The following is a 25,326-nucleotide window of genomic DNA, read 5'->3' on the forward strand; positions in this document are numbered from 1 at the left end:
TTTAATTGCTTGAAAAACCTTTAGCCTGCCTGTTCCCTGGCCTCACGTGGACCTTCTGAGTCAGACTCCTGGGGTGGAGCCTGGAAATCCCCATCTGAAGGAAGCCCAGCCGGACGTAGAGGCCACCGATGGCGGGAGGGTCTTGGCAGAGGTAGGACCCCCTGGGGTAACCACTGGAGGCTGCTCCGCCTGACCTCCCCAGGGACCTGGGACATGGGGCCCAGCTGCTCCTGGGTTGGGGCTGCCCCCCGCCGCCTGTGCTCTGCTCTTCTGTCTCCGCTGCATCTGAGCAGACCTTCTGTCTGTCTCGTTTGCAGTCCTAACGCATGTGCCTCAAGCGGCGCACGGCACAGAGCAGCTGTGCGCAAGTACTTGTTTCGTGAACAGCTGTCTGGATTCCTCCTCCTCTCACCTGTGACCTCAGGTGTCTGGTTCGGAGACGCTGTTCCCAGCGACCCTGGCTGGTGTCCCAGCCCCTCTCCCGCACTTTCACTCCCACTTTGTATGTCTCAAGGCGCTTGTTATCCGATCGGATTTGTCTTCCTGTTGATGAGGTCTCACTCCTCCTGTATGTCAGCCCCCTGGGAGCAGGGCCATGGCTTGGGTGCCTGGGGCACTGCCTGGAGCCTCACGGGACTTCGGAGATTTTGTTGAAACCAGTAATTCATCTTTTTATCCAACGCTGTTGTTTGAAAGTAAAATTCGTAACTTTTTTGCCACTTGCTCTTTTTATCCTCTGTCCGCCGTTGAATAAACTCAACCTATTACTTGGGAGAATACGGATTGTGACCCGAGGCCCTCTGGCCCCTGCGATTAGTGCAGGGAGCTCATGGGAAGAAGCTCTTTCAGATTTCGCAGCTGGGCCTTTTCACTTGATAAGTTCATCATCTACCGGGTCACTTCTCCTCCGTAATTGTTATATTATCTGCCCTCTGGTTATCTGCTTCTTAGAGCAGTTTCACAAATTAGGGAAAGTAGATGCTTTTTCCAATTAGCCGTGGAGAAGTGATGTCTCATTACATTTAAACAGACACAGAGGATAATGAAACACGCAGGCCTTTTAAACACGTTATCTATGTACCCTTCTTCCAGTTGGTGTGATGAGTTTTCCGTGGCCCTGAAGGATGGTCATTTTCCAGGAGGCAGGTGCCAGTGGAGCACAGATGTGTTCATGCTGGACTCCTTCCCCGACTGTGAACTTTCTGTAGACAGACTTCCCGACCAGAGCCTTTGCGTGGAGAAGCGTGGGCCCCGCGGTGGACGGGAGGAAGCCCGCTTCCGAGGAGCAGGCGTTGCCTCTGTCCACGAGGATCCGGGCCAAACTGAAGAGGGTTTTGGCATTTGCATGTGCCGTTCCTCTGCCTGGGGGCCCCTCCCCAGCCTACTCTGCTCGGCAGCCCCCCGAGCTTGCCAGCACCCCCTTTCCTGCCCTGGCCGCCACCGCGCCCACGTGCTTCCCGCGTGTTGTCACGTGTCTCTGTCCCCTTAGACTCGACCAGCCTCCACGCTGGTGATGGCCCCCTCTGGTGCCTAACGGACATTGGTGGGCTTGGGTGGGTGAGTCAGCTGTCTTGCTGGGATTCTGGCTGTGGCTGTCTCTTCTCACACTGCAAGCTCCCCGGGCATGGCCTGGGTCTTTCTTCTCCTGGGACCTGGCATGTAGCATGGTGAGCGCTTGGCAGATGTTGGCGGGACGCATGCGTTAAACATGCCCTCCTCCCGGTGTGAGCGTTCTGCACCGGACTCAGTGCTCCACGAGTCCGCGTCTTCTTTCTCCTCCTCTCTTTGTTCGGTCTCATAATTCATCTTTTTTTTTTTTTTTTTTTCTTCAGAGGTGAGGATGCATTTGTGAGAGCCTGAGAGATACATATTTGTTATAGAATCAGTTCATTAAACTCTTCTGGTATATATTTTGGGGATCTAATCCATAGATCTTTCCTTTTTTTCTCCTTTTGGTTTTATGGTAAAATATGTCAGAGCAGAAAGATTTCTTTAATATATATGTCCAATTTAAAGAAGAAATTAAAAATTAGCTTCCACATACCCACTGTCAGGCTGAAGAAATAGAGCCAGACTAGCGTCATTGAGGTCCCTTCTCTGTCCCTCTGCAGATGTGTCCCTGTCCCCCAACAAGTAACTGTTCCCTTGAACTTTGGTTAATTATTCTCTTGCGTTTCTGTATAGTTTTATGACATGAGTTTATGTGTGTGTGTGTGTGTGTGTGTGTGTGTGTTTCGCCTGTTTTTAATCTTTTTTTTTAGTGGAACTGTGCTGTCTGTACTCATTTGCCATCACTCTTTATATTACAGGGTTAAGGTTCTAAGCTCCATCCACCGATGCTTGTCGTGTAGTTCATTTTCACTGCTGTGTAGTATTCCCTCCTGTGTTCTGTGGTTTATTGATCCGGTCCAGTGTTGATAAGCGTCTGGGTTATGTTCGTTCTTGTGCTTTTTCTCAGAATGGTGCCGTGAGCATTCTGAGTCCCTGCGCACAGGTCTGAGGGTTTCTCTGGGGGGTGTACCAGGGAGTGGCCCCAGGGGCCGGTGGCGAGTGCGCAGTGCCGCCCCCTCCCCTGCCCTGGGAGCTGTGAAGCCGAAAGGCTCCCTGACTGCCTGGGTCTCAGGGCGCTGTTCACTTCCGATCTCTTCACTGCTGATCACGTTAAGTATTTTTTCTTAGGTTTCTTAGGCCATTTGATTTCCTCTCTTGTGAAATGCTTCTGCCCCTATTTCTATTGCATCTTTCTGTTTGTTAGTTTATCCTCCTGATTTGTAGGAGTTCCTAATATAATCTGGATACTAATTCTTTTTTGGAAACATACGGATACATATATCTTCTTTTAATTAGTAGGTTGTTTTTTCACTCTAGTTGGTGTGAACAGCAATTCCTAATTTAACAAAGGCAGTTCAGCAGTCTTTTCCTTTATGATTAGGCCTTTTTGTGTACTGAGACATCCTTTCCAACCTCACGATTTCAAAGAAATCTTATATTCTAAGAATTTTAGAGTTTTGCCTTTTACCTTTAGGACCATAATCCATTTGGGATTGACTTTGCACGGAGTTTGACACAGCAGCCCCATTTCTTTTAAAATCCCCCACGTGGATGAGTGGTTGTGCCCCTTGCCCTCATGAGCTATCATACAGCAGCTGTGTGTGGGCTCCTTCTGGGCTGTCATCTCTTCCCCTGGTCTGTCCACCCACCCCTGTGCCCCCTTCATCCTGTCTTGGTTACATGGTCTTGATGTCTGGTAGGACAGGCCACCCAGGCCTGGTTCTTGTTTCTGGGCTACTCATGACCTTTTGCTTTTGGAGGTAAATTTAAAATCGTTGTATTTCATAGAAATCTCAGAAATTACATAGAATCTGTTGAACAGTTGGAGAAAATTAACACTTTGTTTTTGCATTTAGTTCTTCTGATCTTCTAAACAACCGTACCTCCTTAAATATATTACACAACTTACTAAATTTATTCATAGACACATTTTAAGCAAATAGCGTTTTTAAAATTTTTAGTGGTGTTGTCTAATTTTTTATTGACAGTATATGGAAATGCAGTTGACCTTTGTAAGTTAATTTTGTTTCTGGCAAACTTACTAATCTCTTTCATCAATTCTGGTATTTTGTGTGTAGATGTATTTGAGTTTTGAAAGAAGTTAATCATATTACTTATGAATAATGATAGTTTCGTTTTTTTCTTTCTGTTCTGTATATACATGCTTGGCTTTTTTTTTTTCCCTGCTGGCCAAGACTTCCACTACAGTATTGAATATTAGTAGTGAAAGCAGGAATCCTGGTGTCATTCCGATTCTAAAGAAGTCTTTTAACATTTCTTCTTTTTTTTTTTTATGGTTCTTTTTAACATCTTTATTGGAGTATAATTGCTTTACAATGGTGTGTTAGTTTCTGCTTTATAACAAAGTGAATCAGTTATACATATACATATGTTCCCATATCTCTTCCCTCTTGCATCTCCCTCCCTCCCACCCTCCCTATCCCACCCCTCTAGGTGGTCGCAAAGCACCGAGCTGATCTCCCTGTGCTATGCGGTTGCTTCCCACTAGCTATCTATTTCACGTTTGGTAGTGTATATATGTCCATGCCACTCTCTCACTTTGTCCCAGCTTACCCTTCCCCCTCCCCATATCCTCAAGTCCATTCTCTTGTAGGTCTGTGTCTTTATTCTCGTCTTGCCACTAACATTTCTTCTTTGACTTAGGATATTTACTGTAGATTTTATAGATACCTTATGTTAAGGATGGCGCCTTGCTTTTCTCATAGTTTTAAAATCGTAAATTACTGTTGAGATTCATCATGTCCTTTCCCACGTGTCATCGTGTCATCTGAGAGGAGACTAGGTCTTTGCTCCTTTATTCTGTTGATATGGTAGATTTTATCAGTGGGCTTCCTAGTATCGAGGTGACTGTACATTCCCGAAATAAATCCAAATTGGTCAGGATGGATTTTTTTTACTGCCTCATGGGATTAAGTGTGTTAACATCTCATGTGCCGAACCGCCAGGAGGGGAAGCCTGGCCTCTCTTTAAATGGAAAAGTGCCCTCTGACCAGTGTCTGATTCCTCAGTTGTGCTTTGATATGTTGTCCCATCAGCTGTGCCGAATATTTGGTCTGGTGACGTGTGTGACACTGTGATGTTTTGTTTGAAGGTGTTGTTTCTTTTCTGTACTTCAGTTTTGAGTGTGATGAAACATCTGTGCTTTGCTAACCTATCAAGACAACTGGCTTGAGCACAAAATGTGGGATGTAAATCCCCACATTTGAAGGAGGTGAAGGTGGAGTAATTCACACACCAAACGTGGCGTTGTTGCTTGCTTCAGAGAGTGCTGCATTATTAATTGTGTTGTAAACCTATATTCAGTGTATACTTTATGTGATATCTGGGTGCCTATTAATCTATATTTTAGATTTGTTATAGACTGTTATTCTTGTTTCATTCATCAGATGTTATAATTCGTACGGGGGAAGGTTCCCTGAATCCTGTTGCAAGCACTTGTGTTGTAAATATCTCTTTCTTTCTGAGCCCACACGGCTCCTGGATTTCGGGAGATATAAATCCCACAGATCTTCTCAACAGAGCTGTATATCTTGCAGCTCCTCTCGTAGAAAGTAACTCCACGGTGCTCTGTACGCTGTGAAGTCGCGTTGCCGATGCGTATGGTAGAATTATGATGTTTTCACATTTCTGAAATCAGATTTTTTTCCTAAGTAATCCTGAGCACAGCGACATTTTCAATTTCAATGTATTTCACTTCTTAGAATACAAAACATCTCAGCTTCCCGAGTGCCCTGAGTTGCCGGCATCCTGGTCCTGCCTTGGAGGCACGTGGAGGGCCTGTGATAAGGTTTACACAGTGAGGACAGAAAGAGCTGCCAGGAGGGGGCCTCCTGAGCCCCTCCCCAGAGCCCTCTGTGGGAGAACGCTGGAGTTTTTTAGGAAAAACCTGGCACGGCGCTCAGGTTTCTGAAGTTGGGCAAGCAAACTGGGGATGCCTGTAGCATTTGCATTTTTTTTTTTTAGCCCTGATGGTAATAGTAGCAAGTATTTTTATTATTGTCGTTGAGTATAAATTGCTCTGTAGAAAAGATACTTCAGGAAGAGTTTAAAGTTTGAACGACTTTTAATGAATCCCTTCTCTCTAATAAAGATAGGAGTGTCAGGAATGTCAACAGAACTTTAAGACCGAATAATAACCAGTGAGTATTCATTGCTAGAGCTGTCTTGGATCGTTCTGTGTTTTCATTAAACACATCCACACACGGAGGGCATCCTTTCTTTATTGGCAGATAATACCGCTACTTAAACCCACAGCACATTCATTTAAATGTGAGTTAATGTGCTGTGACAGATCTGACCCCCTCTCCGTGTCTGTTATTTCTTGAACTCCCCTGCTTCTGCTAATAGTCTTGTGCAAGTGAATGCATTGTTTTCACCTTTCCTGTGACGGCTGTTAATAAAATACCTGGATTTTGGACATACGGAGTCGTGGGGACCGTGGCCCCTGAAGAAGCGCCAGTGGCCGACTGCTGGGCCCGTGGTGGCCGCGGTGGGCTCCGTCCTCGGCAGCATGTGGTGGAGGCCCTGGGGCACAGAATCCGTTTGTGTGGTGCCGACCCTGCTCCCGCTGCGCGTCGCCTTGGGGAGGATGACCCGGAGGCAGGGCCGTCTGTGGGGACACGAGTTTGGAGGGGACACCGAGCTGCTGAGGCCAGCCGGCTCACGGTCTGGGAAGCCTCTCCTTCCTGACCTGGGCCTTCGGGCGCCTTGCGGGCAGGAGGCCCGCACCCCCGGCTGGCCGGCAGCCCTCCCTGGTGCACCTGTGGCCCGGTTGCCTCTGCCGCCACCTTTCCCCTGGGCCCGGGGTGCTGGGCTGACTGCGAGGTGAAGCCCCGCGGCCCCGGCTAGAGGGGGCGCGTCCTTGCAGGGGGGCTGCAGGGGGGGTGCAGGCTGGGCTCCTGCCACGTGGCCCGCCCGGCCTGTGCCATCCCAGGGTCCCGCCGCGCTCCGGCTGCCGGCTCCTATGCCCCTCCGTCTGGAGTCCTGGCCCGGGGCTGCTGGCTTTTGACCCCTGATGTCAGTGACCCATCACCTCTTCCCACTTTGTCTTGGGGGACTCAGAGCAGCTCTGGCCTCTGATCTGTCCTCTGAGCCGGGCCTGAAGTTGCTCTGAGGATCCGGGCATGTCGGGGCCCTTGGAGACAGGCGTCCCGGCAGTGGGCTGGAGCCGGCTGTCCCCACGCCGGCCCTCCTGGGGCTGTGCCCGCTTGGTGAGGTGGCCTGGGTGGCGAAGGAGGAGTGGGTGTCCTTTGTGAGGTTCCTCTCTGTCGTTGTAGCTGAGACTCGGTATCAGAGGCCCTGGAGAATCGGATGGGACCCGGGGAAGGGGGCGGGGCAGGAGGAACGAGTGTGCTTCCCGCTGGCCTCTGGCGCTTCCGAGGGTAGACACCCCAGGGGACCCTGTGTGTGACTCGTACCCCTTAAAGCATGTTACAGTTTGAAGACACCTGCTTGGGGAAAGCGATGCACAATCAGTGGCTTATGTTTTGTTTTGTTTTGTTTTTAACCAGTCTGAGAGCAAAAGCTTAGAAATGGCTCGATGCCTTCATTCTTTGCAAAATAACCGTGCCGTTGTTTGATGCAGGTGTAGAAGTCCCTCAGCACAGGCCCCTCTGCGCTGGGGCCGGGGTTGCTGTTCCTCCGTCAGGGTCTCCGTGTCTGATCTGGGGAGAGCTCGTTATGACGGCGGCGAGGACAGGGCACAGTGACCTCAGGGAAGCCCTCCCTTCACGCTGCTGCCCGAGTGCTCGCATGGTCGGAGCGCCTTCCCGGGCTGTGTGGCGGCCTTGCTGGGAAACGAGCCGAGGGGCTTCCAGAGGGAAGCAATGGGGACCCCGGGGCCCACGGGCCTGTGGCGGAGTAATGGGTGGGGGAGTTTTTCAGTGACGCTAAGTGACTTTGGCTGGAATCAGTGTTACTTTCTGTGATTTCAAAGCAAAAGCAAAGCACGCTCCTATGAAGTGATTTAAGACAAAAGGTACAGAATAAATCAGTCAGTGAAAAGAAAACAACAAAGAAGAAGAAACGCTGCACCCTTGCAGCTCGGCTGTGGTTTCCGATGGCAGGTGGCATCCTCCTAATTGGCGTCACAGCCTGGTCTGTCGTGACTGCCTCTCTGCCCACAGCCTTTAATGAGTAAGTTAACTGTGCCGCTGATGGGTTTAGGCCTGTGCCGGGCGTCCTGCAGCAGCCCTGTCTCCTGGGGCCACCGAGTCCAGTGTCCCGCTCCCGTCCCACCGGCACCCGGGAAGAGGGTCCGGGAGCAGGGATGGGAGCGGACGGAGCCTGGAGGCTGAGCCAGCCGGACAGCTCAGGGCGGGCACGCAAGGGGCAGATGTCGGAACACGTGGTCTTGGCACGTGGGTCCCCGAGGCTGGAGCTGAGGGGGCCCGGGGTGCAGCCAGGGGCACGAGGGCACCTCGCTGCCTTGCGGATCCCGCAGCCCCTGCCCCCAGCCAGCGCCCTCCCTTCAGCCCCCCTCAGCTATGGGCAGGTCAGGACTCGGGGTTCCCCCCGTCCTTTTGGGTTCATGTTTTCCCAGTGTCACCAGGCATCCTCTCTGTATGGAGATCTCTTCTACATTATTACAGTCAGTGGAGTGTTTTCCTTGGGAGTCTAGACGGGGCTCATCTGTCTGTCAGCTTCTGCCTGCCCCTCAGCTAGCTGCTGCTTCCTGTTCGGGGCTGGGGTGGCTGGTCCCAGAGCAGGGCTGGAGGGGACGCCTGGGCCGGGGGACTCGCCCGCGAGGGCAGGTGCGGGGGCCTGGGGCAGGTGGTTGGCTCGGCTGGGGTGGAGCCTGCCGCAGCCTCCTGGTGTCCTCAGCATGGCAGGACCGTTACTGTTGGAAGAGAGGCTGAAGGAGATTTAAGCAAGTGGTGTACCTTTTCTTCTCCCTCTCCCGCCCAGAGACGCATAAAGCACGGGAGTTTTTCTTGCTTTCTAAATTAATAGCTACTGTTATAGGGGAATAATATGCAAGGAGGCGAGAGGCTGTGGGTGCAGCCTCCTGGCTCTGATTACGTGAGGAAGTAGGAGTGCTTGCCCAGAGCAGATGGCAGGTGAAGGGCATGCAAGCGTCAGAGCTGCTGGGGGTGTTATTTATTGGCATCGAAGCTGTGAGGGCTCCAGGTCTCGGTGGCGGCCGGGTGCCTGTGTGGCGTTGGGGCAGGAGGGCATGGAGACGGCTCGCAGGTGGCATGGTCCCCGGGGAGGGTGCACACACCCTCCTCCTCCGTGGGATGGACCCGGCGCTGGCGGACAGTCGCGAGTGCTTTGCCCAGCCTCCTGCGGTAGGTTCTGCCCACTCCCGGTCCTTGACCTGTGGCCTGGAAGCAGGGGGTCTGTGCGTGGGTAAACAGAGAGTTCTCGGTACGTGGAGCGAGGCCATCCTGCGGAGGCCGCCGGCCCCGAGCCTCAGCCACGCGTGGCGCCTGAGCCCCGCGCCGTCCCGCTGCCTCTTGCCGTGGCTGTCTGTCTGTCTGTCTGCTCTCTAGAAGGCTCCTCTTGCCTCCTTCCCTCTGAACTCCTCCTCAGCCTCACACCCTGTGTGCCGTCGCCTCCTCTCCAAAGCCTCCCTGCACCAAATGCCCCCCCCCCTCCTTCCCCTCCGTGGAGCTGAGTCTCCCCTCCCAGGCCACTTCCCATCTTAGACAAGTGGGGGACCTTGAGGTCCTGACTGGTTGGCATCTGAGGAGCCAGGTCTGGAGCATTGCTTGATGGAGAAACAGAATGGGAAAAGCCAGTCCCAAATCCAGGCGACACCCCGGGTGTCGTCTGTCCAGAGAGACCCCAGGCGGGAAGGTCCAGGCGCCCCCCGTTGGCAGAGAGCTTACAGAACAGAGGGGAGTGAGGGCTGAAAATGGAGGGTGGGGGGACCTTACTCATATACACCTCCATTCAGCCAATGGAGTTCCATTCAGCTACACGCCAGGACCAAGGGCACAGAAGTGAGCGAGATGGAGGAAGACCCTTCCTCGGGGGGGGGGGGGCTCTGTGGAAATGGGCGGGGAAGAGGATCTGCCACCTCGATAGGGCGTAAAGGATGTTGTCTTCCACGAGAAGGGGTTGAACTAAGATCTTATGCTGAAAATCATGGTGGCCATGAGAAGTTTGGGAGAAGGGCATTCCAGGTGGAAGGAACAAGTAAGTGCAAAGGCCCCGAGGTAGGGACAGAAGTGGGCGCAGTGTGAGGGGACCCGGTGGAGGCCACGAGGGGCGAGGACAGGGCAGCACGTCCGGCTCCTTGGAGTCATGGCTAGGAGTCTGCTTTTTCCCTCAGAGTCAGGGAAGCCCCGGCCAGCCCAGCCCTGCTGCAGCTGTCTCAGGCCTTTCCCGGCACCAGGAACAGTCCATTCCAGTCGCCTGCACAGGTGCTGAATTGTTTGCACTGGACAGGACTTCAGCACCCCAGCCATTCCTCCCAGGGTAAAGCTGGCCACGTCATCTGTGCCAAGTGGCTTCTCTTGGTGCCAGGGCTGCCGAGGGCAAAATGGCATTCATGCTTGTGAGCAGGTTTAGGAGTGTGTGTGTGTGTGTGTGTGTGTGTCACAAGCCCTCTGAAAGTGTGGGGCTTAGTTAACGGTGGGAGTGCTCCACGGCTTAAATTACCACTTGCCAGGAGGGTGAGATTGCAAAGGAGGAGGGGAGGTCTCTGTGCTCCGAGCTCTGGCACGTCCTTCAGTCCACATGCGCACGCGCTCGCTCTCTCTCTCTCTCTCTCTACACACACACACACACACACACACACACACACACACACACACAGACACACACACACACACACACACAGACACACACACCCCTGCTGCATGGACGGCTCCCTGCTGGACCTCGGGCAGGTCCAGATAGATCCGATGCAGACTTTCCTCACCAGGAGGAGCTCATAGTCTTTTCTGTTTCTTTCTTGCTATAAAATTATAATTTCTTGGTCTTCTCTTCTTTTTGGATTCATGTATGAAAACAACTCTTCTATCCTAAAGCACAGCAGTGGTGGCCCTTTCTAGGCTGTACAGGCCCCCGTTTAGTCAGACCAGTGGGGCGGAATCCCGGCTCTGCTGCTCACAGGCTGTGTGACTTTGGGGAAGTTGCTTAACTCCTCTGTGCCTCAGTTGTCTCCTCTGTATTAGTTATGTCTTGCCGCATAACAGCATTACCACAAACCTAGCGCCTTAAAACAACACACATTTATTCACATTTGTTGTCTCAGAGTTTCTGCGGCTCAGGAGTCTGGGCAGGTCTTAGCTCAGGGTCTCCGCAAGCTGCAGGCAAGGCGCTGTCTGGGCCACAGCCTCATCTGAGGCTCCCCTGGGGAAGGATCTGCTTCCAAACGCCCCTGGCTGCTGGCAGAATCTGGGGGCTCGTAGGCTGCGGAGCTGGGGGTCTCGGGTTCTTGCTGGCTCTCGGCCCCCCTCAGTTCCTCGGCACGTGGCCCTTTGCACGTGCAGCCCACAGCTCAGAGGCCGGCTTCCCAGAAGCCAGCAGGGGAGAGCGTCTCCTGGCAGGCTGGGTTATGATCTTCTGTGACGTAATCCTATCCCCTTGGCTGTATTTGGTTGGTTAGCAGCAGGTCACAGGGCCCCGCTCACACTCCAGGGGAGGGGCCACACAGGGGCGGGCGTCCCGGGAGGTGTGCAGGTGGACCCCCTGCCTGCCGGTCACCTTTGGCGGACTGTGCAGCGTTGGATGGAGGTCTGCCGGGGCCCAGTGAGCGAGGAGATGCTCAGCCGACCTTCGCCGCCCCTCCTGCCCTCGCGTGGCCAGCCGTCCGGGTCTCTCCTGCCTGTCGCTGCTGCCGCCTGTCGCGTGTAGCCCCGTCCACCCTCCCCTGCTCCTGGCCCGCAGGGCTCCAGGCCTCTACGGAGCTTCCTGACGAGCGGTCCTGGGGTCCTCCTGCCGGCGGGCCTGGGCTGAGCGCGCTGTACCCTCCCAGCCCGTCCGCACCCAGGCCGCCCCCTGCACGTGCAGCCCTGCCGCCCGTCCCTGGGCTTTCCTCGGGTACACGTGGCCGGGCGGGGCCGTGGCTGCTGCATGTCTGACCTGTGACTGAGAGGTGCTGGGGCCCGGAGGGGTCCCCCCTGCAAGGGCCCCGCCTGCCCGCCACCCTGGCTGGTGGGGTGCTGCTCCCCGCGTCACCGAGGGTGCTGAGCCCGATGCTGGAGCGCGAGGGCTCACCGCTTGGCGCTGTCTGTGAGCGACAGCACACGGTGAGCCTCGGTGAATGATTCTGGTCTTTTGCTCTTACTTAAATATTCAGTCTGGCTGGAAAGCTGTTGACTTAAAGTGACAGACGTGTGTGGATAGAGAGCATGAATGTGTTGCGAACTCAGCAGACGTTTACCAGGTGCCCCTGTTACAGGTGCTGGGCCGCGCTGCCGCCTGATAAACGGGTGGGTCCGTTGTGGCTCATTTGGAAGGACCCCAGTGGATGAGTGCTAGGGTGGGGTTTGGGCGGGGGCCTGGGATCTGGGGTTGCTCGTGCCCTGGTTGACCTCCCCCGTCTGGGCGCCAGGCCCCTCGCTGTGAACGCCGGAGCTGGTGGTGACTTGGGGGTGTCTGGACCACAGGCCCGGTGATGTGCAGGAATGTAGGCAGTATTGGGAGGGGTTGACCTCCTTGGGTACAAACATGCTTGGCTTTGCAAGGTCGGCCCGTTTGGAAATGATGTGAGTCATCCTCTGTTGGCACGCTCGCTGGTCCAGCCTGCGCTGGTGGGAGGCCCGGGAGGGCGGCGAGGCCTGGCCCAGTGGCAGGAGCCCGGGGTCGGGGGAGCTGGTGGTGGGTGCGTCACTGAAGGGAGGCGGTTCGGCTCAGCAGGGACGCTCTGCCGGGTGGGGGCCTGGGGGAGGCTCACGGCAGGCAGTGCTTGGCTCTCCCAGGAGGCTGGGGGCGCAGGTGGCAGCACAGTCTCCACCGAGGGGCTGGGGCTTAGCTGGGAGCCAGGTAAGCGGGGGAGGGACAGGCTTTCTAGGCAGCGAGCGTGGCAGGAGGTGACAGCCTGGCGGGCTCTGCGCAGCTGGAATTTGGGAGGCGGGCGGAGAGGAGGAGAGGACCGTGAGGCAGGGGCCGGACGCGGGGGCGCCGTGTGTAGGGGTGTGGAGCCAGCGACGCTCCTTAAGCCGTGTGTGTGTACACGTGTGTGCGTGCACGTGGCTGAGGGCGCTGTGTTGCGCCTGGTGAGATCCCTCTCCTGAAGGAAGGTGGAGGAGAGGGTGGCGTGAGTGACATAGTGGCAGGGAGAGAGGAGGCCCCCGGGGCGTTGGATGGCTGGCGGGGGTAGGGGTGACGGAAGACGCTGGCCTCCGGATGCCGATCGCTCTCCAGGGGTTTAAGAAGACGTCTGTTATGTCACTTCCGTGTGGAGTCCAAGAAGTAATACACGTGAATCCATAAACAAAACAGACTCACAGACACAGAAAACAAACCTACAGTTACCAAAGGGGAAGGGAGGGGGAGGGATAAATTAGGAGTGTGGGATTAAGAGGTACAGACTACTGTACGTAAAACAGACAAGCAACAAGGATTTGCTGTATAGCACAGGCAGCTGTATTCAGTATCTTACAATAAACTATTCAATATCGTGGGAAATAATCTGAAAGAAAATCCATTAAAAAAAACAACCAAGCTCAGAGATGCAGAGAACAGATTGGTGGTTGCCAGAGGTGAGGGTTGGGGGTTGTGTGTGTGACATGGGTGAAGGGGGTCAGAATGAAATAAAAAGTCGTAGGGCTGTAATGTACAGCTCGGAGAGTACAGTTAATGATATTGTATCCCATCTTCGAAAGTTGCTAAGAAACTAAATCTTAAAAGTCCTCATCACAAGAAAAAAAATGTATAACGTGTGTACGGTGATGGATGTTAAGTAGACTTATTATGGTGATCATTTCACAGTATAGTATTTACAAATATTGAATCGTTATGTTGTACACCTGACACTAATACACTGTTATATGTCAATTATACCTCAATAAAAAAAACATATGTGGGAAATTTAGAGCATCCATCCATCCATTCCCTCCCTCCCTCCCATGCACCCTTCCATCCCCCCACCCTTCCATCCATCCATCCATCCATCCATGTACCCATTCATGCATGCGTCCACCCACCTGCCCATCCACCCCTCTGTCCCTCCATCCCTCTCTCCTTCACTGATAGGCCGGCTGCTGCTGTGCTGGCTGACCAAGTCCAGGCCAGCCACACGCAGAGGTTACCCAAGGGGCTTGGAGGAGCAGAGAGCATCTTTTGTGGGAGCCAGCTCGTGGGGTGGGACTGAGCCCAGGGGTTGGCGACATACTCCATATTGCTTGTGAGTCTATACAAAATTAAGATAACTGGAATTTTACAAAAAAATTAAACCTATTGGTATTTTAGTATTAGAGATTGAAAAGTATTGATAGTGTATATTTTAAGAATGTGTACATTTAAAAGTTTCTGCTGTGTTTACTTTTTGCTTCACCAGCTGTTCAATTTTCTTTCAGATTTTTGAAAGGATATTGTTTATATGGGCCATACGTCACCCTGCCAGTGGATATGTTCAGGGGATAAATGACCTTGTCACTCCTTTCTTTGTAGTCTTCATTTGCGAATACATAGGTAAGATCATATCATGATGTTTTCTTCTCACAAACATTAAACATGAACTTTAGTGGCCTTACGATGTTGTTATGCATAATTATACCGATACTGAAAATTGCTATTAATTTTACTGTTATTAATGACAACTAATATTAGAGAATAATAGTTTTCTCATTGATGCCAGCTTTAAAAAAGTCTTTAAATCCACATGCCCAACTACTGAAGACATTAAGATGCAGTTACTATTTTTAATATCTTCTTTTTACTAATGTAAGAGGAGAAATGCAGTATATATGGGGAGTGTAGTTTTGTGTTAATGGCCATCAGAGCACCGGCTTTAATGGTTTGGATTTAAATGGGTAAGGTTAAGGTGACAGAATATCAGTTGAATGTTTTGCTTACAAGCTAAAAACCGAATCTTCTTTAATTGCGTTTCTGCAGCAGTTCATCACCTTTCTGCTTTTGATATACTAGTAGCATTTAATTTTATGGGAATATTAATTACATGCAAAATAATTGGTTTAATGGGCATTTAGGTTGGGTTGTGATGTTTCTCTCTGAGTACTGCATATTTTTTCTTCCATTTATGTTGCAGCAGCCAACTGTAATATACCTTCACCTGGTTTATATTTCAAGTTTAAAAACAATTCTGATAACACATGTGCAGGATCTACTTTTTAATTCATCCATGGATAAAATCTAAATGCCACAGGAGGGGTTTACTCTTCAGTTGTAGCATTTTTACTTAAAACTGATATTACTTTGTCTTCACGTGAACCTTCCTGCCTTGGTGTTTGTTGGTTTTTTAGGTTGTGTTTTAGCCATTTCAGTTTCTGGTCAGCTTCGATTCCATCGTTGCTGTAATCTGGAGAGTGAGGTTGACTCCAGGGCATCTGATCCCCTGAGGATGAGAATGTACCCACTTGGTCCATTTTGTGGCCACCGCTCTCCCAGCACTGACGATTTCATGGGAGTCTCTCCATTGCTCAGCAACCCGCGAGCACGGGCTACTCCCCCATCATCTCTTCAGCAGGGAGAGGTCGCTCCTGAGAGCGCGCCTGCCTCTCTGCTTCTCCCTCTCTCATTTGACAGATAATGAAAATGTTCTTAACGATCCTAGAACAGTAGGACCTCTGTCAGTAGACTTCAGAGCTGTTAATTGAAAGAAGAGGTTCAACTGAGATGTGATTAGAGAACTGATATTCCATGTTAAATAGACCATTTAATTAATGTGGTAAATAAGTTGGCCTTAATGAGTCTAGCAGCAGCTTACGTTGTAAGACCCGAGCGATCCGTTGTGCGTTTGTCTGAATGATCAGCAAGCTAGGACGAAGGGACGTGACCGTGATGTTAATTGTCCAGAAGAGAGAGAAGCTGGAGGAAGGAGAATCTGTGTTCAAGTGGTGCCTTCAGTTAGAGACTCAAAGAGACTCCCCTTGCCTTCCGTAACCCTCACCACACACACTCACACACATGTGAACGTGCACACACATACACAAAGAAGACACACACGTGCACACACACACACACACACACACACACACACACACACACACACACACACAAGAACGCACATGTGCAGCGGCCCTACTGGCCTCCTGGGGCTGCCAGCAGCCCAGATCTCCTCCGGGGCACCTTGCCCCGCTGTCCAGGGACACAGTGTTTTCAAAATGCAAGTTTGGTGCACGCACACGTGCATGCACGCTCGGGCACACACAGACACACGCACGTGCACCACCGCCAGCCACAGCCTCTCCAAGTATGTGTGGAACAAATCCCCAACTAACCTCGGGATGGAGCCCATGGTCTTGGGTGGGCCCTGGAGGTGCCTGTCCCCCCAACGAGGGACAGCTGGGGACGGAGGTCAGGAGAGCTCTTGGGACCCCGGAGGGGGGTCACGGTGTGCGGGCTGTCCAGAGGCGGAGGCGGGAGAAGATGGCCACGCAAGCGGTGCTGAGGCCAGCGGGGGGAGCCCAGGAGCTGAGTGCCACTCCGGGAGGGTGTCGCGTGCCCGGAGGAGACTGTCGTGGAGGAGGGCTCCGCGTGGCGAGGTGCGGCTCCCGGCTGGGTAGCGCAGGGTTGGGTCCAGTTTCTTTCTCTCCAGGCTCTGCTGAGCCCGGGGGTCCTGATGTCTCGGTTTGGGCTGGAAGGAAGGACGGCCCCTCTAGCCTTGAGCCGGCCGCGTTTCCCACTGCCCTCTGCGTTGGGGCCCCCGACGGCCGCTCGCTGGTCATCCCTCGCTGGTGTCTGTGCCTGTGTGTCCCCGTCAGGCCGGCCTGGGGCCGGGGCGCAGGCCCACGGCAGCGCCCGGGGAGGACAGCCGTTTGGGCAGAGCTCCTCTGAGTCTTTTCACCGTGTGTTGTATTTATGTAGTTCAGAGCACATTGTGTATAAAATTGTTTCATGCCTTTTCCCCATTTAACCTTGTAACTAAGCTCATCCCTATATTATTAAGAAATCTTTGTAAAGATCGTTTCCACCTTCTGCACATAATATTCTGCTGAGATAATGTAGCGTAATTCATGAAACCATTCTCCTGTTGCTGGATTTTTTTATTTTTTTCCCCCCAGGTGTGGCGCAAGTTTTAAGTAAAGCCTGTAGTTTTCAAACAGGGGCTGCCATATTCCTTTGAGCAATGTTAAATCTGATTTAAAATTAAGAACCATTATTCCGTCACCTTGAATCCCACAATTTAAGTAGAGACTTATATTTTACCGGAACCAAATAATTTCAGCATAGCAAAAAACGAAGAAGCATCCCCCCCTCCCCATCCTCTGTGCTACTTAAATTTAGAAACTACTCTAGCGCTTTGGACCAGCTCCTCGGAGTGATTGAATGAGGGTTGTGCGCATGGGAGGGATGACGGTGACGCATTTTGGAAGACGAGGAGTATTTTACAATTGATTTTCATTATCAGCACGTGTAAGCTCTGATTGATTTGATTTTATATGTCATTTTCTCGTAAAATAAATTACTCTTGAAAGCTAATACAGAAAGTGACTGGCATAAACAGTGTATTTACTTATGAACATTATGGGTATTTATTTTTATGTTCCTGTTTGTAAGTCAGAGTCTCAAAAGCACAGGTTGTTTTTAAACAGGTTAGTTTTGCCCAGAGAAGACATTTTAGCACGCGGTTCCTGGAGATTGGGATGCGCTGGAATTGGATTTGGTGTGTGGTTGGCAAGGGGCACAGAGGAGAAGTGATGCAGGGAGTTTGCTGTCAGCTGAATGCTAGTGGCGCCGCCTTTCGTTTGCCTTTTCCACTGTCATCATGAATTGGGCTTTGAGTGACAGGGAGAGAAGAGCTCTTGCTCATTTCTCATTGATAAGTTACAGTTTTAGAAACAGTTGTTTCAATTTTCCTTGTTTGCATTTAAGTTTTCCCTCATCGCACTTTGTTTTTTCCATGTGTTAAGTGAACCAAGGCTGCTTTTAAATGCATCCTCACCTGGCTTCCTTTGGTGTTCCTCACACCTAATGTACCTTTGGGGTCAACAGCTCGTCTCAGAAACATGTTAAAGACAGAAACGAGCGCATCTGCATACAGGAGGCTTCCTGTGGCAGTTCTGTTCCATGTGGGGGAAGTGGAGAGCAGAGGGCCCTGGGAATGCCAGTGGGTCAGAACCAGAGGGTGGGGCTGCTGTTTGGCAGACCCTGAAATGACAGGAGGGGGCTGTATGCTTGCATAGCCCGTGACGTGTATGTAGTCAGATTTTCTATTTAAAAACGTCTTGATGATGGTCAAAGTAATGGACTTACTAAAAAGTTGGAAAACTCATTAACAGTATAGCTCCTTGTCCCAGAAGCCGTCATTGGGACGTTTTACTAATTTCCTTCTGGTCTTCTGTCAATATACTTTTTACATTGCAGCAATTATATTATGCATGCACATTCTAGTATTGCTTTTTGTTTAATATCTAAACATTTCCCAAAGTCATTAAGCACTTAAAAAAACCTCTTTTTAAAACATAGTGACGCACTTCTTTCAATAATGAGTAGGAAAACTAGACAGAAGATCAACAAGAAAAAAAGAAAACTAAGCACCTGAAAACCCCTAGACCTAACAGACATCTACAGAGCAGTGCACCCGTCACAGCAGGATCACATTCTTCTCAAGTGCACACGAAACATTCACCAGGAGAGACAATATGCTAGACCATAGAACAAGCGCCAGTACATTTGAAAGGATGGAAGTCATACAAATTGTGTTCTCTGACCACACAGACATTAAATTAGATATCAGTAACAGAAGGAAATTTGAAGAATTTGACAAATATGTGGAGATTTTAGAACACAACCATAAAGAAGCAATGTGGGGACTTCCCTGGTGGCACAGTGGTTAAGAATCTGCCCGCCAATGCAGGGGACACGGGTTCGAGCCCTGGTCCGGGAAGATCCCATATGCCGCGGAGCAACTAAGCCCGTGCGCCACAACTACTGAGCCTGCGCTCTAGAGCCCACGAGCCACAACTACTGAGCCCGTGTGCCACAACTGCTGAAGCCTGCACACCTAGGGCCTGTGCTCCGCAACAAGAGAAGCCACCGCAATGAGAAGCCCGCACACCACAATGAAGAGTAGCCCCCGCTCACCGCAACTAGAGAAAGCCCACGCGCAGCAACAAAGACCCAACGCAGCCAAAAATAAATTAAAAAAAAAAAAAGATTAAAAAAAAAAAGCAATGTGTCAGAGAAGAAATCACAAGGAAAATTAGAAATTACTTTGAGATGAATGAAAATGAAAACGCAGCATACCCAAACTTATGGCATGCAGCTACAGCAGTGCTCCAAGAGATATTTATATTAAAAAAGGACATCTCAAGTCATTAACTTGAGTTTTCAATTTCAGAAACTAGAAAAAGAAGAGCAAATTAAAGCCAAAACAAACAGAAGGAGGGAAATAAAGGCTAGAACAAATTAAATGAGGTAGAGGATACAAAAACAGTGGAGAAAAATCAATAAAACCAATGTTGGTTCTTCAAAAACATCAACAAAATGTTGGCAAACCTTCAGCTAGACTGACCTAGGAGAAAAGGGGAGAAGACTCAAATTACTAAAGTTATGAGTGCTTTTAGAAATAAACAGCACTAAGGAAATACTGTGAACAACTCTCCGAATTCGAGAATGTGGATGAAAAGGAGATGTTCCTAGAAAGGCACAAATTACCAAAACTGACTGTGATGGTTAATTTTGTATAAACTCGACTAGGCTGTGGTGCCTACTTATTTGGTCAAACACCAGTGTAGATATTGCTGTGAAGGTATATTCTGGATGTGATTAACATTTAAATTAGTAGTCTTTGAATAAAGCAGATTACCCTGCATACTATGGGTGGACCTTATCTAATTAGTTGAAGGCCTTAAGAGCAAAGACCGAGATTTCCTGACGTAGAGGAAATTCTCCTTAAGACAGAGAAATCCTGCCTGAGTTTCCAGCCTGCTGGCCTGTCCTACAAGTTTCAGACTTGCCAGTCCCCATCATTGTGTGAGCTTGTTCCTTGAAATAAGTTTCTCTCTCTCAATATAATGTAATATAATACAATATAATATAGTATAATATAATATGTACATTTATTTATCAATATCTATATGGATATATACAAGAACAATGTATATAGGAGATTAAATTAGTAATTTTAAAAATTCCAACAAAGGAAAGCCTAGGATCTTATGACTTCACTGGTGAATTCTACCCACACTTAACAAAGCATTAACACCACTCCTTCACAAACTCTTCCAAAAATAGAAGAGAGGACATGCTTTTCAGTTCGTTCAGTGAGGCCAGTATTATCCTGATACCAAAATGGGAGACAAAGATGTCACAAGGAAAGAAAGCCAGTGACTAGTATTCCTTATGAAGATAGATGTAACAACCCTCAATGAAATACTAAGAAACTGAATGTAGTAACATAGTAAAAGAACAAATGGGATTTATCTCAGGAATTCAAGGTTGGTTCAACATAGGAAAAATCAGTCAATGTAATACACTATACTAACAGACTGAAAGACAAAACAACGTAATCATCTCAGAATGACTGACACAGAAAAAGCTTTTTGACAAAATCCAACACCCTTTCACGATAAAAACACTCAACAAACTGGAAATAGAAGAACTTCCTCTCTAATAAAGAGCATCCATGAAACACTCACAATTAACGTCATGCTTAATGGGAAAGACTGAATGCTTTCCCCTTATGATTAGGAGCAAGGCAAGGATGCGTGTGCTCCCCACTTCTATTCAACATTGTGCTGGTTCTAGCCTGGGCAGTTACACAAGAAAATGAAGCAAAAGACATTGAGAATGGAAATGAAGAAGTAAACTACCTCCCTTTGCAGATGACATGATCTGTATATAGAAAATCCAAAGAAATCCACTAAAAAATTATGAAAGCTAACAAATGAGTTCACCCAAGGTTGTGGGATATAAGATCAAGGTAGAAAAATCAGTTATGCTTCTGTACACTTGCAATGTACAATGCAAAAATGAAATTATGAAAACAATTCCATTTACAATAGTGTCAAAATGAATAAAATGATCTAAATTTAGCAAAAAGTACAGTATTTACTCTGAAAACTAGAAAACATTGTGGAAAGATATTAAAGAAGATGTAAATAAGTGGAAAGACATCCCATGTTGTGGATTGGAAGACTTAATAGTATAAAGACGGCAGTCCTCCCCAAATTGATCTAAAGAGTCAGTGCAATCCCTGTCAAAACTGTAGCAGAAACTGAAAAGTTTATCTTTAAATTCACATGAAAATTTAAGAGACACAGAATAGCCAAAACAATCTTGAAACAGAACAAAGTTGGAGGATTCACACTTCCTGATATCAAAACTTACTACCAAACTGCAGTAATCAAGAAAGTGTCATTCTGGCTTATGGATGGACATGTAGATCAATGGAACAGAATTGAGAGTCTAGAAATAAACCTTCATATTTACAGTCAGTTGATCTTTGACAGTGACGCCAAGACAGCCCAATGGGGAAATGGTCTTTTTCAACATATGGTGCTGGGACAACTAGATATCAAGATGCAAAAAAATAAAGTTCCATCCCTGCCTCTCACCATACACAAAAATAAAATGAATCATGGACCTAAATGTAAGAGCTAAAACTATAAGACTCTAATAAGAAAGCATAGGAGTAAATCCTCATGGCCTTGAGTTAGGCCATGGTTTCTTAGATATGACACCAAAAGCAAAAATGACAAAAGAAAAAAATAGGTGAACTGGACTACATGGAAATGAAAACTTTGAGCTGTAAAGTCTCAAGAAAGGGAAAAGACCTCTGCAGAATGGGGGAAAATACTAGCAAATCATCTACCTGGTAAGAGACATAGCCATTATATATAAAGAACTCTCATAACTCAATAAGATAATCGAATTTTTAGAAACAGACAAAGCATTTGAATAGACGTTTCTCCAAAGAAGATAGACAAATAGCCAATAAGCATGAAAAGATGCTTGACATCATTAATCCTTAGGGAATGCAAGCCAAAGCCACAATGAGATACCACCTCACACGCCCTAGGATGGCTGAAATCAAAAAGACGAACAGTAAGAGAAGTTGGCAAGGATGTGGAGAAATTAGAAACCTCACGTGTTGCTGGGGGCGTCACACTAGCCGAGCAACTTCGACCAGCAGTGTGTGGCATTTCAGCAAAGAGTTAAACCTAGAGTTACCGGCAGAAGCCTGCCCAGGAATGCACGGGGGCACTGTTCATTTCAACCAGTGAAACCCAAACCCCAACCCAAGAGTCCGTCAGCTGATGAAGGTGTAAATGAAGGATGATCTACCCGTACAATGGAGTAGCATTCAGCGATGAAAGGGAACGGAGGACCGAGACACGCTGTAACACGGATGGCCCTTGAAAACATCGTGCTCAACGAAAGAAGCCAGCCACAAAAGGCCACGTGCTGTATGATTCCGTCTATATGCAATGTCCAGAATAGGCAAATTTGTAGAGCCAGAGCATAGACGCGCGGTTGCTTGTGGCTTGGGAACAGAATTGGGGGGATGGGGGTTGACTCGCTGGGCGCAGGGTTTCTTTTAGGAGGGACGAAATGTCCTAAAATCAGGTTGTAGTGATTGTTGCACAGCTTAGTGAATATATTAAAAACCACTTTCACTGGCTGAATTGTGTGGTATGTAAATTGTATCTGAGTAAAGCTGTCGTAAAGCAAGTAGAGGTGCCGTCTTCGTCTGTGTTGGCTGCTATACGAAGTTCCACACACTGGGTAGCTTATAAGGAGCGAAGTTTGTTTCTCACAGTTCTGGAGGCTGGACGTCTGTGATCAGGGGCCGGCACGGTTGCATTCTGGGCGCCTCTCCGCCTGGTGCACAGCCCGCGTCTTCTCATTGTGTCCTCGCGGGGTGGGAGGGGCGAGGGAGCTCTGGGGGGTCCCTTTTGTAAGAACACTAGTCCCATTCGTGAGGGCTGCACCCTCACGGCCAAAGCACCTCCCAAAGGCCCCACCTCCTAACACTGTCCTCTTTGGGGTTAGGGTTTCAGCATTTAAATCTGGGGGGAACACAAGCATTCCGGCCCATATCCCACTGTGTGGTGATATAATTTGGTTGTTTTCTGTTGATGCACGTTTGCCTGGTTCCTACTTTTTCACTGTCATGGTTAGTACACGTAGTATCTCAGTAAGTAAATTCTTGATTGCATTTTGGAGTGTTTTCTTGGCGTGTACTCTTAGAAGAGCCATTACTGACTCAACGGTTGGGTATTTTTAAGTCTTGATAACGTTTGCCAGGTTGTGTACCAGAAAGATGTTTGAATGTCTGCTCTGCCATCTCGCTCTGTCTTTGGGGTCTTCTGAACATTATTGGTAGCTCCTGGCTGGAGACAGGACCTCCGTGTGCGTCTGTGTGCTTATATGTGCACGTCACTTGTTTGTAGATATGTCAGTGTTTGCCCGTGAGGCTGTTCCAGTGTGGGCCAGGGCTCCACGATGTTAAGGGACTTGGGGAATTAGCTGAAGGGCCAGGAGCAAGCAGGACACTCTCCAGCATTGATGTTTGAGTTTTCAACCTGCAGGGACCGTATTCAGCAGGCCTAATTAGGAACTTGGAAGAGACAAGGGTGTGTGTGTGTGTGTGTGTGTGTGTGTGTGTGTGTGTGTGTGTGTAGGGAAACAACACTGGAGTGGAGCCTGGCGTCTGCAGGCCTTGTGCCCTGTGTGCGCTAGTGTGGCAGAAACAGGTGTGTGACCAGCAGCCTCTCTGGGGGACGTTACGCACCGGATCGTTTGTCCCCAGTCCCTGAGGCGCACGCTGGCCCATCTGGAACGAGGTGGAGGTGGGGTCAGTTGGGGCAGTTTTGTGGAAGTGCAGTGTGTGCACGTGCAGAACACGCGTTGGCATCAGCCAGGCCTCTGCTACGCTTCCGCCAGCCGAGGAAGATGCTGGTGTCTCTCATGAACGACGAAGCAAAGCCTATACAGTCGTCAGCCACCCAAAAGGCGGCCAGTCCTCTCTTTGGCCTGTGGCTGTTTCTGCGACCTTGCTTTCCATCCGTTTGATCCCACTGTGTCCTCACCTCGCTCTCCAGTCAGACCCCGGGGTCAACAGTCTTTTCCTCCGTTGCCAAAAGTGGTGGCTGAGGTGCAGCCCTTCCTGTGTTAGGTGACAGTCCCCAGCATTTAAGGAGCGCTTGCTCTGGGCTGGCGTGCTGGTGAGCGGGGTAGTCTCTTAGGACCTGGGGCTCTGAGGCCCCAGACCCATGAGGTAATCGTCTTGTTCCTCCTGGTACTTAGGTGGTGGCTCTCCTTCCTTGGAGTGACAGCCGCTGTCCAGCTGGAGTGTCATAGGGTTGTGGGGTAAAGAAGGGGTTCTCCCCGACCCCTCCCCTAATTCCCCTCAGCTAAGTTCACTGTTTAATTAACTTCACTGCGCATTTCTTTTCATTCTAACGACAGCCTTCTAGGGTAGGCATTACTGCTTAGAGTTTAGGAAAAAGGAGGCGCGGAGAGAAGTTACGTAACTTGCCGAGGTCCTGGCGTTTCGGATCTGGAATCGGTTTCTCTGCTTTATCTGAACAGCCAGGCCGGCAGCGCTGCCCCGCGGATACCTCCTAAGCTGCTGGCAGCCTGGCTCTGCCCACGGCTGGCCACGAGTTCCTTGATCGTGTGAGTTTTGTGCTTGCTGCTGGTTGTTAAGTCAAGGATTAATTTCCCCAATTTGTAGCTTTTCTTACTGACACGGTGCCGAAGTGCTTTCTTACGTTCGGATATGATTCCCAAGGCTGAGGTGGTAGAATTTTACTCCTTAATTGGGACCCTTTGTACAGCCTTTTAAAATCCTTTCATCAGAGAACAAGTTCTATTTCCTTTCCATTGGAGTGCAGTTTCACGGTTGTTGGTTTTTTTTTTTTCTTTCCCTGATTTATTTCCTTTCTTTTAAATGGTTTCTCTTCACTTCTTGTTTTAAATTGCAGTCATTGCTAAAGGGGTCCTGGCTCTGGCTGACAGGAAAAAGCTAACAAATACATTAGTGGGATCCTTTCACTTTTTACCCTCCTAATATAAAATGCCGCATAATCTGACATCCGGAAGCTTCCGCAGTTCAGCCCAGGGCCTTCGAAAACGTTTGACTTCATCTGAGTCGTGTGAAGGCCGACTCGGAGGCTGAACTTTGTGCTCAGAGCTTGCGGCCCTGGACCCTCTGCCCAGAGAGACCCCTGCCCCACGCTTTGCATAGTGTTTCCCAAGTGGACCCTATTTCCTGGGCCTGGATTCAGAATCCCTACGCGATAACTAAAGTCCTGCAGAGGGGTGTGGGTTGGATGGAAGGCTTTGCATTTACATTTGAAGACTCTCACTCATCCTTTCTCCCCACAAACTTTAGCTTTCTTCTCGAATTTTTACATCTCACTGTGTTAGAATCAGGAATTTGCACAATGTTTCGTACATAACACGTACGAGTTCCTGTCTTCTTTGTTTTTCAGCATCTTTAAACGTTTCCCTTTTATCAAAGGTTGTTGTTAAATCACCGAAACCCTTTTCGGATCAAATTTTATTTTGTTAATGTTAATGTAACAAATCCATACACGCACATACGTCTTTACACACAGGCCACATGCTTATTCCTTCTGAAAGTACTGCGTGTTACAAGAGCTACTGGTGGAGTGTCACAGCTTCTTAAAGCGGGGGTTGCTCTCTGTGTTGGGTTCTGTCCGT

At 49.5% G+C, this 25,326-nt stretch overlaps 1 protein-coding gene across 6 annotated transcripts in view; it reads left to right on the forward strand.

The window, feature by feature from the left end:
* The window catches only part of TBC1D22A (TBC1 domain family member 22A), a 314,445-nt gene that overhangs the window by 119,968 nt on the left and 169,151 nt on the right, over nt 1-25,326 (forward strand). For all 6 annotated transcript variants that reach the window (XM_082350602.1, XM_082350601.1, XM_082350604.1 and 3 more), the window contains one exon: nt 14,046-14,160. In XM_082350602.1, coding sequence (XP_082206728.1) covers nt 14,046-14,160 — 115 coding nt within the window. The remainder of the gene's footprint in view (nt 1-14,045; nt 14,161-25,326) is intronic.

This window comes from Balaenoptera borealis (assembly GCF_965194805.1).
Source record: "Balaenoptera borealis genome assembly, chromosome: 13".
NCBI lineage: Eukaryota > Metazoa > Chordata > Mammalia > Artiodactyla > Balaenopteridae > Balaenoptera > Balaenoptera borealis.